The 13,042-nt window shown below is 41.5% G+C and overlaps 1 protein-coding gene across 1 annotated transcript in view; it reads left to right on the plus strand.

Moving 5' to 3' along the window:
* Positions 1-13,042, plus strand: part of lgr4 (leucine-rich repeat containing G protein-coupled receptor 4) — a 31,623-nt gene that overhangs the window by 8,749 nt on the left and 9,832 nt on the right. The window contains exons 2-4 of the mRNA XM_030376952.1: positions 3,433-3,504; positions 7,889-7,960; positions 8,089-8,160. Coding sequence (XP_030232812.1) covers positions 3,433-3,504; positions 7,889-7,960; positions 8,089-8,160 — 216 coding nt within the window. The remainder of the gene's footprint in view (positions 1-3,432; positions 3,505-7,888; positions 7,961-8,088; positions 8,161-13,042) is intronic.

The following is a 13,042-nucleotide window of genomic DNA, read 5'->3' on the forward strand; positions in this document are numbered from 1 at the left end:
CTTGTACATCGTCATCTGTGTTATATTAAAGTAGCCTTGTGAGCCCATCCTAATCTCTGTTAGCACCGCTTTGTCGAAAAAAACAACAACTTTGCCCCGATAAAACAACAATGGCCCCACTGAAGGAAAGTGCACTAATATACGAAGTATACAAAACTATTTAATACGAAACTGAATAACTATGTTTTGAGATGAACTGAAATCTGCCCTGAAATGCTTTTTTCAGAGGAGAATATGTGTTTGCTGTACATCCAACCCGATTCGAGAAGAGCAAGGAGAGCAATAGTGTCATTTTAGAAGTTATTTTATTTGCAATGCAAAACACAAACTTGAAGATCAAGATGATCTTCTGAGGTTTATATTAGTGATAAAAAGTCAACTTATTGTGAGACCTATTGTGTAATATAATTAGCTATAATGGAGGTTAATGCTATCCATTTAGATTAATTGGTTACACTTCCTGTTTTTGAAATAAAATCGTTTTTCCTTTCATGGTCACAGGTACATTTTTGGAAAGGGGCACGGTTCAGGTATAAATACGGTAGACTTTTGAACAGTGCACTAGTTTGGAACAGCTTGTGTGACAGGAATTTGACCACTATGACTGAAAGCACAAATTGCATCTGAAACGTAAACCCAGGACTTTTCTGTTATGTTGCTCATTTGTTTCGTTGTTTCCACAAGTGTAAATATTAGTTTTTTTTTTAATCAATTTAGTCAATTAGTTTGTATATTTTCATGCATTACGTTGCAATTTACGAGCCCTAAATTGTTCTTACATTATATAACTCCTTTATAACAGCATAACTCATGTACAAAGCGAGGTCAATACATTTCCACACTTTTTAAGAAGAGCACAGTATTGGAACTAGCTTGCTTAACGATGGGGTTAAAGGAATATTTTTTTTTTGCGAGATTGTCTTGGCTTTCTGTGATTTACCAAACACTTACAAGTGCCCTGTCTTTGCTGAATTCACTCTGCACATGTGCCCTCTCTTTATGTCATATTGCGTTGCGTGAGGGACAAGGGCTGTGATGTCATCCAGGGGTTTATATCCTCAAGTGGTTGTTGGACAAACATAAATTCTGTGCTCTATTGCGAAACAATGTTTAGTCAGGTGTGAGTTGCTTTACTGTTGACGGATTCTAATCGGTTGGAGTGTTGTGCAAATCAGTATCTTAGACACACTAAAGCCATGGCAAGGAGTCTGAATATCTCCATCTTGAACTCGACTCGGACTGTCGAGGGACTGCTCCGATTGGATGAAAACTACATGTGTTTTAACAAAAATTATATTTAAACATTAATACTCTTATAGACAGAATAATGGACTTTGTCTACGTAGACCCACACAATACATTATTCTCCACTTAATTTCCAAGGTTCCTTTTTCATTTTTTATCTGATCCCCCGCATCACAAACGCACACAGCATAAGTGTATCAGGCCCTGCTTGGAAAAAGCGGCTGTGTTATTTGCTATATTTTACAGCTGCTGTTTTCTGGTGTCCAGAGATAGGCCTGTGGGACCTGGATGAGTAAAGCAGAAATAAGAAGGATGCGGGGGGGGGATAGATGACAGAATTGTGGAAGCCTTCACTTCTCCCGTGCCCTGCATGTGGTTTTCCAACTTATTCACAGATCTGTTAGAGATTGTTATAAGGCAGCGTTGCATAGCCATGCGACCACCAGCGTCGCCCACTGATTGGATGCGGTTGTGGTAGTGGTGGTGGTGGGGGTGCTGGTGATTGTGGGGGTGCTGGTTGCAGATCAGTGACAAAGTAGTTGCGGGCAGCAAAAAAGAAAAAGAAGATAAAGATTTCTTTTTTTTTTGAAAGGATGAGGGTGGCTGAGGGCAATGATGGAGGCTCCATTGTGTAGCCCTGGGCCAGGGTTGTAATGGGATACTCAGGTAAACGCTAATCTGGGATCCAGCCATCCTACTATGTTGTAGCAGAACTTCTTGGGGGGAAACGGTTCAGAGCATTGGCTGGGCACCAAATATCTAGTTATGCCCTGTTCCTCCTCCTGGGATTTTTAATTAGTGTATTTCTACAGTGGTCAGTCTACAAGGTGTTGTACTGAAACTTTTCCAGACATAATATTACTGTTTACTAATGCCGACCGAGTCTGTGTTTGCTTTTAATAGCCGATTTCACAACAGTTCCCCGCTTCAAGCTACATGATTGGTCAAAAACAAACAAGAAAGGAAAGAACGAGAAGCACCCCATTAACCTAGATTGGGCTCGACTCCATTCAGACTTTAGGTTAATAATGTTGCATCTGATTCGTGAGACTAGGTAAACAGATGTAAACGGAGACCGGACAGGGGGTGTCAACAAACACAAGGGGCTCTTCTGGGGGCCCCATGCCTGCATGTGCAGAGAGGCACTGCAGAGCGAGGCAATATGATCCTTGAGTATTCAGGTGCCCACACACAAGCTGTGGAGCGATCAGCCAGTGAAATCCAAGATGAGCAGTTGGGGAGCAATTAGGGAGGGGCCACTTGGGGGGCTTATAAGGCTTCATTTATCTGTAAACGTTAGGTCCATTTACTTTCTGATTGTGTGCCATCTCTTCCAATCTAGTATTTTGGATGTCAGACACAAAAGTATGACTTTTTACTTGATGAATACATTGTAATCTATCAAATGCTTGGTTGTAGATATTTCTGCTTGATAGGCAATCGAATAAACGTGAACGGTGATCCTATTGGCCTTGCCAATGTGGATATCATTTTGCCATGGTTATGATTTTGAATTCAACTTGAATCTATATGTTCACATATTTCCTTGCTAGGAGGGGAATCAAGGAGTCTGGTGCATATTTTTCCTGTTACTACATGCCCATCTTTCTTGATGTGGCTTTGAATAGCGGAGATCCCTCGGGGCAACAGCAGAGCTTCTCCCGGGCTTTCTGTTGAGCTTTGTGTGGAAGATCATTCATAGCTCAGCCTCAGTCTGATTATAATGTGATTTACATCTGCAACAAGTGATCTGTCAGTGCCGCTACCAATGACTTGTTAATTTAGGTTCATGTTAATTTAGTTAATACACGAACACTGAACACATTGTTCATATTCATAAAGATGAAAATCATTTTGCTGTCAAATTGTGATCGGTAAACCTGAAAAACTGGCTGCATGTGCTGATGTGTGTAGATATGGACCATGTTCTCATTCAATTATAACTATACGTGAGTGAATCCGTGGTGTCAAAATTGGTCACATAAGAGGAGATTGGTCAATGAGAAGTGGCCAAAATGAAACATTTAACCTATCAGTCCCAGTGTTCCGTCTTCTAACGGTTGCTGAACGCAATAACAGCTTTTATAACAAACCCTACCGTCAAAACAAATAGAAAAGGATCTACATTTGACATGAGATAATTAAGATCGAAGAAATCGCTCATCCTAATTCTTTGTGTTCCCACAGGGAGGTCAGCATGAACAACATCACTGAATTGCCTGCAGACGTCTTTAAAAACTTTCCCTACCTGGAAGAACTGTAAGTACACACCGTTTCAAGTTGATATGTTCCACAATATGCATTCAGTGTATTTGCTTGGCATTAACTAGCATCTTAATTCTTCTCCGTTCTCAGTTGTCTCCTGTGAACAGTTCTGAGTAGTAGTCGAGTCGACACAAATTCTCAAGCTACTAACGCACGCGAAAACAAGCGGAAGGATTTTAAAAGGGCAGTTGCAATCACAATGCATTGTGTGAGCCATACATATACTTGTGTTCATATACGGGATTACCATTTTAGTTTTGTTGCACTTTGTTTGTTTGGCCATATCTTATCTGCTACGCTTCTTATTTCTTTACTTTTTTAAATCCCCCCGTCTGGCCCAGAGCTGGGAGTGTGAGATGGCAATCTGTCTCCGTGATATCAGGTAACACGGCAGCACAGGGAAGGCAAAATGACCAGCAAGTGAACATGGCTGGCTACTTCCAGCTCCACTTGTCCTCATGCTTGCTTTTCTTTTTCCTTCTCTTTTTTTTCACATCTTTCAGTCGGACCAGACTGTTTTTCCAAACACTCCTTCAATCTTTTTGTTAAAGGGCAATTTACTTTTCATCACACTGTTTAGAGGAATGCAAGGCAGGAAGGAAGAGAGCAAAGTAATGGTTTCTATGACAACACAGAGCTTAAAAGAACCCACAAGAAAACAGCAAGTCCTTGCTGTTCCTTTGCTCTTTGAGGATTTTTTTGGCTCAACTGCCCCAGGTAACAAAGAGGGCCCGAGGAGTACATAAAGTACAACTGTCATGTTAATGTTAAATAGAATGAAATGTGCAGTCCCAGCCACACACATGTTTTTGTCATCTAAATGCATGGGCCACTGCTTTTCCGTAGCTAGTTTTTGAAGAGAACATATATCTCTTCGAAAACTAATATTTTGATTGTCATATATTCTGTGTGTATGTGTATGTTATTTCTAAACCTTTTTGCAATGGAACATTTCACGGTTAGCTTCATTGGATGAGCTGAAAGTTAGAGGGGAGTCTGAGGGTAAACGAGAGAAGGAGACAGAGAGAGACGGAGACTGAGGAACCCAAACAGGACAGATCTGAAAGAATAAACACACTGCTCCTCACTAATAGTCACGCAACCCTCTTAAATGTTCCTTCTCTCCTGTATCGCCCTCAGGCAATACTAAGCCCAGCAGTTATGCTAACAGATATATGCACTGTCATCCCACAGCACTATCTTTATATACTTTTACATTTCTTTTGGTTTTATCACACTTTGCTGATTACTAAATCTAGTTAGCCCATATGTATTATTATTATTATTATTATTATTATTATTATTATTATTATTATTATTATTATTATTATTATTATGTGTCCATCAGCTTTTCTACATTTTATTCAAACAATTTGTTTAGAACCCCATGCCTAAATTACTTGGGCATAACATTGGCCACCTTTTCACATTGCCCCCCGTATTATTTTTCATAATATTTGTGTTTGCCAGCATGAACAAGAAAACTTAAATCATAGGATTATCAACTCCCAATGGCAAAAGGGCTTGTGTGTGTGTGTGTTTGTGTGTGTGTGTACACATGATCATAAAGGCATACTTTAGGTAAGGTGGGAGTGCGGTTACACTCTGTTGGATCATATACTTCTGGTTAGATTGACGCCTGCAGGAGAATGTTACTAATCCGTTGAAAGGACTGTACAAGAGAGAGACAACATGGCAGGCTATGAAACTCTGAAGGATATCTTAGCAGTTTGTCAAACTTGTTTAGTGACTCAAGACAGGGGCCTTAGATTGCAAAATGTCTCAATTGGTGTTCTACAACTTTCAATAGACAACTTTGTCATAGCCGCTGCATATCTGTCGGCTCCTAAATTGCGGTTGAAGTCATTGAGATGTTCCCGTGAAAGTGCTGAAATGTGTGGTCTTCCATGACTAGTCTTTCAGTGTTCATGTCAAAACACTTATTTCGACCAAAAGTCTGTCACACAACATATTTGACAAAGCTTGAGACACATGGGCTCTGTCACTGATTGGGTGGTTTGGCAGTAGATTATGTGCTTGCGGATGGTTCCACCACTGGAAGCCAGGCATTGGGTTTGTCTCATAGCCAAGTGGCTCTGGAGGGACCGGGCTTTTTAAGAAGTACTGGTAAACGATTCAGACCCTAATTTGACAGTTGTGGTCCACCACAATAACTGAAAACTCACAGACTTGTTTCTTGTTATTCCACAAAATCTGCGGCCCATACTCTGTAGAGTTGGGAAACTGAGAGACTTTCTGTGAAGTCTGATGTTGATTTCACAGTTCCCCTTTAAGCTTACACAGTAGTGTTAGCTAGCATGATCTGCCTGTCAGCTTGGCAAAGCATTTATGACACACTGCAGTTACCATAACCCTCTTAGTCCACTCACTGACTTCCTAATTCAGTGAAAGATTATGAGGATACCACCATTGTGTATGAACACAAATGGCAGATGGGATCCGATTTATTCATCTATGTTATGAAAACATGTTGTTAAGATGTAATTTAAATCGTGGGGATGAAACAACATAACTAGGATACAAAGATGTGCTCACAATGTTGTCGTGTCTTCTCTTCTTAGTTTCTTTAAGAGGAGATGGCACATTCTTTCCAATATAAATAAGAAGGAATGCATGTATAAACACGAAAACCCATCCATCCACATTTGAGTTTCTGTCGTGGGAAGACGATTTAGTCTGGCATGACCAGAGGCAAGAGACGCTGGGATTACAGGAAGCAATTCTAAATGGTACAACAGGAAGTCAGGTTTACTCATACACACTAAACACTCAACAAATGCTCAACAAACCTTTTAGTACCTGGCTTGTAGACATTTCCTGACATGCTATCGGTTCAACCCTACTTCTTGAATGTTTCGGAGCAATAGACTTTTTAGGGTGGATAATACTATAACTGTTGGTGTCTGAAAATGAGGAAGGTTTAAAAGGTTTGGGATTTTGGGATGCCTTCCTATATATATAAAAAAAAAAAAAAAAAAAAAGCAGTGTTCTACATGGTTACAATATAAATGATTTCAAAAGCCTTGTATTATATTTACGTTGTATGTTAACTACTCCAGGTTTTTTCAGTAAGGTCGCTTGAACTGTAATAATTCATTACCAGTAGAAATCTTTGCCATCCAAAATTCTTCAAGAACTTACGACTTTTAGTCGCTCAGGAATGTTCCTAATCCATAGAAATTACCATTGAAACCTTTTGCCTACATCGTTGTTCTAGAAACAACACTTATTATGGGCACTATTTAGTCCATTTAAGTACGAAAGCACGCATAGGCACCCCAGTTCTGTCAGCCTTTATTAGCGTGTTATTTATTGAGCAACGATAGCATGAGCTCTGCCCAGAAGACAAGTGGGCTTCTGTCAGAGACGGCTGGGTTACACGGGCTGACACCCGGCAGCTCTCGATGCAAGGGGAATTCAGCCTGTCCCAACTCAAGTTGCAGAGTGATAAATCTGTTGCTAATCTCTGGGGCCAGATAATATGCCAGAGCCATGCATCCCCCGTCAGCGTGCCTGCTGCTTATTTACGCCCCTGTTTCCTATGGACTATTGACAGGAAAGGGGAGGAGTACATGGGACAACTAGATGAATGCAAGCCAAGGCGAAATGAATTAGGCACAAATTAGTTCCAATGTAGTTTTTGATCTTGTGAGCTCTAAGATGGACTTCCCATCATTCCTGTGGTTGTCCTTGTATTTGTACCCGTTTGAATTGTAACAGTCGGTCTTTCTGTTAGTACAAGAGCAATTAGGTAAGATTGACTTCCTGTCATTCCTGCGGTTTTCCTTGTATTTGTACACATTTCAATAGTAACAGTCAGTCTTTCTGCTCGTACCAGAGCAATCAGGAAAGATGGAGTTCCCTTCATTCCTGTGGTAATCCTTGTATTTCCTAGCCAGACATCGCCAGACCAATTCCCAAATGGTATCATTTCATTTATTTATATATTTTTGGATCAAGCAGCAGGATTAAAGACCCAGAGCGAGAGCGATGGTATGAAGGTCCAGGAAGGGATCCAGGAAGGGATAACCAACACTGGTCGTAATCTGTCCTGGGTGTCGGATGATGTGAGAACAGGCCGTGGCACACACGTCCATGTCACCCTTGAGAGCCATCTTATTAACTAATATCAGCGACCGTATTCACGAACGCTCTGGCTGGGGGAACCCCTCACACAATGCCATGGCACATTCCTCAGTTATAAATAATGACCCATGTCATGATTACTTTGTGTGATTAGAACAACACTACCGATATTCATACATCACGTACATTTCAGATGGGACTTTTCTAATGTTTAATTCTCCCTGCCCTTGTGTTTGTCTATCCCCCTCTTTCTTCCGTGTTTCTCCTCAAGACGCCTGGCAGGAAATGACCTTGCATTCATCGACCCGTCTGCCCTGTCCGGACTGAATCAGCTAAAAATCCTGTAAGCAATGCTCTGAGATGTTGCACCGTTTTCCTCCTGAAAAACCCCTCTGCGTGTTTGTTATTTTTCCTTTCTTGGATTCCTGAATCACAGAGGTTTATATTCTTGTGTTGTTGATTTTTCGACAGGATGCTCTCAAATAATCAACTGAAGACTGTCCCCAGTGCAGCTCTGAAAGACCTCCATGCTCTGCAGTCTCTGTAAGTATACCTGTGCATGCAGTGTGGGCCCAGGGATTTGCATGCTAAAGTTGTATGACTGCATAGAAGACACTGCCCCGCATTCTGTGTCAAGCACAGAGAAGCCAAAAGAAGACACTGACAGCTAATCTGGAGCAACCTTTGTCTATCAGAGCCATACAACAATATAATTTTACAATGACTACATGCATCTGGAGATGCAATGTTCAAATGGACCATTGTCACCTCTTGGCTTGTTAGTTTGTCCCTTTTCTTTGCAGTATCAGCACAGATGGGCATATAATCTGGCTTAACCTGATGTCCAACATTGATCTAAACAGAGTTTAATTAACCTGCCTAACAAGCTTATGCACTTTAAAGTTTCAGACTCAGAAATCAGTTCATAGTAATGTACATCGTGTCTATAACAGGACAGCATCGAATTTGTTTTTTTAACTGAAAGATAATCTCAGCAGCATATGTCGTTCACAGCATGTGTATTGCTATGGCTATACGAGTGGCTGGGATACGGCTGTATAAGTAACTAACGTTTGCCATGCTAACCTCTGCTAGGTTCGTACGGCCACGTGTTCACTTTAGCACCTTTTGTGTTTTTTTATGACTGGATCTCCTCCCCTATTTGGATCCCCACATTTAATTGCAATTTGATTGATTTGAGGAATGTGAACCTTTGCATTGAAGGGCCCTTTTCCCCTCTCTGCCATCTTGATCCAAGATGGGTGGGGGAACTGAAGGCCGAATTACGAATTTATTTCCCCCACCCAGCTAGCGCTTAGATGAAGGCCCATTTCAGCCACATGCGAGTAGCTGGGACTTCCTCCATTGCTTGTGTCCAGACATAGTGTGCATCCCTTAGGACTTGAATGACCCTGACAAGGAAAACCTCACACCAAAACCAACATTCCCCCCGAGCTCCCCCACTAAGAAAAAGAGGGCCAGCGACACACTGTCAGGCAGGAGTGACGGGAACCTGCAGTTCACATTTCTATACACATTGGAATAGTAACAGTCTGCCTCTCTGTTGGACTAGCCTTATTCTCATGACATGCATGAATATAAACCAAGAACAAGACGTTTCTGCAGCATAATTGAAAAGTATCTGATCTGTGCGTGTCTAGTTCAAAAGTTATAAAATGCTAGTGCTCTCCTTATTGGCTAAACAACTGTATGCCAAGTGTGTAAGCACTAATGGAATGCAGCCTTAGGCTCCTGACCTCGTTTTGAGTTGGAGGAGCACGGTAACGGGTGCAGCTCAACATTTGGGAGCAGGCATACAATACTGCAACCTGTCAAAAACACCCTTTCCCTCCACCTTCACTGCTCAGCTAAGAGTGTGTGTGTGTGTGTGTGTGTGTGTGTGTGTGTGTGTGTGTGTGTGTGTGTGTGTGTGTGTGTGTGTGTGTGTGTGTGTGTGTGTGTGTGTCTGACAGATGATTATTGCACAGTGTATTTAAGAAGGATCGAATGAGTTTGGGTTCAAAGAAGGGGTTTTTGATTTCAAGAAATATGAGATCCTCTTCTTGATCCAAGTTGCTTGCACTTGTCTAGTAGGGAAAAATGGAACAGATACTATGAATGTTTGTGTGTGTGTGTATGTTACACATATATTTATATATATGCATACATGCACACTAGGGGTGTGCCAAAATATCGATACTGCGACATATCGCGATATTTCGTCTTGCGGGACGTTATCGATATGCTGACGCCAAATATCGATATTCAAAGGTCCCATGACATGAAAATCTCACTTTATGAGGTTTTCTAACATAAAAATGAGTTCCCCTAGCCTGCCTATGGTCCCCCAATTGCTAAAACTTGCGTTTGGTGTAAAACGAGCACTAGCTGTTCTGCTCGCCTTTGAAAAAACGGAGGCTCAAGTGCGCTGATTTGGAATGTCTGTATTCTTGACGTCATCAGGAATCTCAGCTCCTCCCCTTACTCTGCCTGGCCCGCCCAGAGACGTTGGCCCGCCAATGAGACTCGACCGTGCGAGCGCCACATGTGTGTGTGTTTGTGTGAATACACACACTGTAACGCAAGTGTTTCTTGTCGGTTCTTTGACGTGTCTTGTATTTCCACAACGAGACTGTTGTGGGGGTTATGTTATCTCAGCCATGGTTGAGAAGGAATTGGGAGAAAGGAACTTTGGCTTTGACTGGCTGAAGTACATGAACTGCGTCATGCCGCCGGTTGCCGCGAGGCACCATCGCCCGGCAGCGGGCAGCCGGCAGCCGGCAGCGCGCGGTTCAGTCGACTTCAGGTTGATGTGAAAGTGGAAGAACCAGAGACGTCGCAGTACCCGACAAAGTCGTTTGTGATTCATTATATCGTCTCGAGGCGCACACCGCTTTTGGCCGTGATAATATGTATTAAATGATATAGATTTCTATGTATTATATGATATTATTTAGATATAGAGCTCCAGGACTGTATCGCAAGTGTTGTACACTTCCTTGTTATTTGGATAACCGTTCTGTCGGACTCTCGTCTCTGGTATTTCTACAACGAGACTCGTATTGGGGGATATCTCAGCCAAGGTTGAGAATGAATTGGGGGGAAGGAACTTTGGCTATGACTCCCTCAAGAACATGAACTACGACATGGAGGAGAAAGGGATTGTTGGCGGCGAATGTCTCCAGCTTGAGACCCGCTGGGACCACCGCCGGAGGCGGAGGTGCCTAAGCGCTGCTCGGGAACAATCCCTTTCTCCTCCTTGTCGTGGTTCGGTCTACTTCACATTGATGAGGACGTTGAAGAACCAGGAACGTCGGAGAACCCAACGCGGTCGTTTGAGATTCATAATATCGGATCACACATCTTTTGGCGGATATAATATATATTATATAGATATCTATGTAGGCTATATGATAATATTTTGATATAGAGCTCCAGGACTCCCGTGTGTTCTAGAATATTTACAGAACACGGCTAAAGGCTGTGTGCGCCTCGCCATTGCGATACATCCACTGTAAACAGAGCGAATGAAACTAAGCAATGAAATGTTTTCTGCATTTATTTTGTTTTCTAATTTTCTGTTACTTTGCATCAGGGGCGTTGCTAGACCTAGAGTTTTACTGGGGCACAGGCCCCCAACTGCCAACATTTTTTTTTTTACGTGTGCACAATATGAAATAGATGGATACAGAAGGTTATGTACGAGCTTCAAAATCATTGTCACTGTCATACTGTAGGCTATATTAAAGCACTGGTAAAGGTAAAGACGCAAAGATGGATTCATGAGTACCGTACAATTATATTTATTTAAACACATACACATCTCAAAGATTTACAAATAAGGTAACTGACAAATAAACAAAAAGTCTCTTTATGACCTTCACCTCTTTATCAGGAGAAGTCTACACATCTATATTTATTTAGAAGCTGTGTGGAAACAGCATAATTTTGCCAGAACGACATGTACTAAAAAGGCAAGAAACAAGGTTTAAAACTAATAGAATTTCTGACTTAAGGTGAGGTGGCTCATTGCCACCAATCAACCTGGAAAATGTTATAGAACCATCAAAGCTCTTAAAATAAACTAAATAAGGCCATACACTACTGCATAGAGCCTTTTTCAATGATAATTTTTTCACTATTAAGCTGTATCGGTGCGCCTTCATGGTGGCAAAGCGGTCAATAACGTGGCTTTGACTCGATTTGCATAGTTGCTCCTTTTCAATGGACAAAAGAGAAAGTTGGTGAAGCCTTCCTTGCCCCATGGTGGACCTAAGCCAGGTGTGGAGCCTTCTCGACACACTGAAAGATCGCTCACAACTACAACTGTTTACAGGAATTGTGAGTGCAATGATCTGAATTATCTGTGTCAGTGTTGGGAACATTGTTGGATCCAGTATGTTAAAAACACCCTGTATATCCATCATTTCCTTTTTTGTGTTAAGGAAGTTTTTGTCCACTAAAACTTCAAGTTTTGAATACAGACAATTTTTCATTCATTATTCATTTTCCGCGTGTGTGCGTGCACGCATGGTGTGTGTGTGTGTGTGTGTGTGTGTGTGTGTGTGTGTGTGTGTGTGTGTGTGTGTGTGTGTGTGTGTGTGTGTGTGTGTGTGTGTGTGTGTGTGTGTGTGTGTGTGTGTGTGTGTGTGTGTGTGTGTGTGTGCTATAAAACTACAGGCTACAGACGCTCAGTATTGAAAAACTGGTGCTAATTATATGGGCAACATTCTTTAACAGCAATCAAGTTGTCATTGTTTGTGTCAAACAAGTTGTGAATTTGTTGTAACGTTAAAAAAGGAGATGACTTACTCTGGGCTGTTTCCAGCTCCCGTGGTTTCCAACGAAACATGATCAACAAAAAAACAAGGAATTGAAAGCTACTTACAATATGCCTAGGTTACATTAATTTCCCCTGATGGCAGCAATGTTCCACTTTCAGCTGGAATTCACGGTACATCAAAACCACACGTCTTCTTTAGAGTTCAGTTCCCTTTATTTATTCACACAGTTCAGCAGCGGCATTTATTCAGAATCAGAGCCCAAATTAAAGCTGCATTTAGGGCGACTATCACTACCCAGCAGAAAAATAGATGCACTATAAATGGTTTTGTATAGCAGTCACGAACATGAGCATAGTTGTGGATATGCTGGTGTTAGAAAACAAAGTTGACGGGAATTAAAGTGCTGCACATCGACTGTACAAATGTAGATTATTCATCACAAGAATTTTAATTCAGAAATCGAATAGGCTAATTAACTCTGAATTGTGAGATAAAATTCAGCATTCTGATAATAAAGTCAGAATACTTGGATAAAATCCGAATTCTGATAATTAAATCCAGCATTAAAGGTTCATTTAAGAAGGTTCTCCCCAGTCATTTGTCGCCTGGTCGCAGTGTCGAGTTTTTTTTTTAAAGTAGTT

This window comes from Gadus morhua, chromosome 14 (genome assembly GCF_902167405.1).
Source record: "Gadus morhua chromosome 14, gadMor3.0, whole genome shotgun sequence".
Classification (NCBI taxonomy): Eukaryota; Metazoa; Chordata; class Actinopteri; order Gadiformes; family Gadidae; genus Gadus; species Gadus morhua.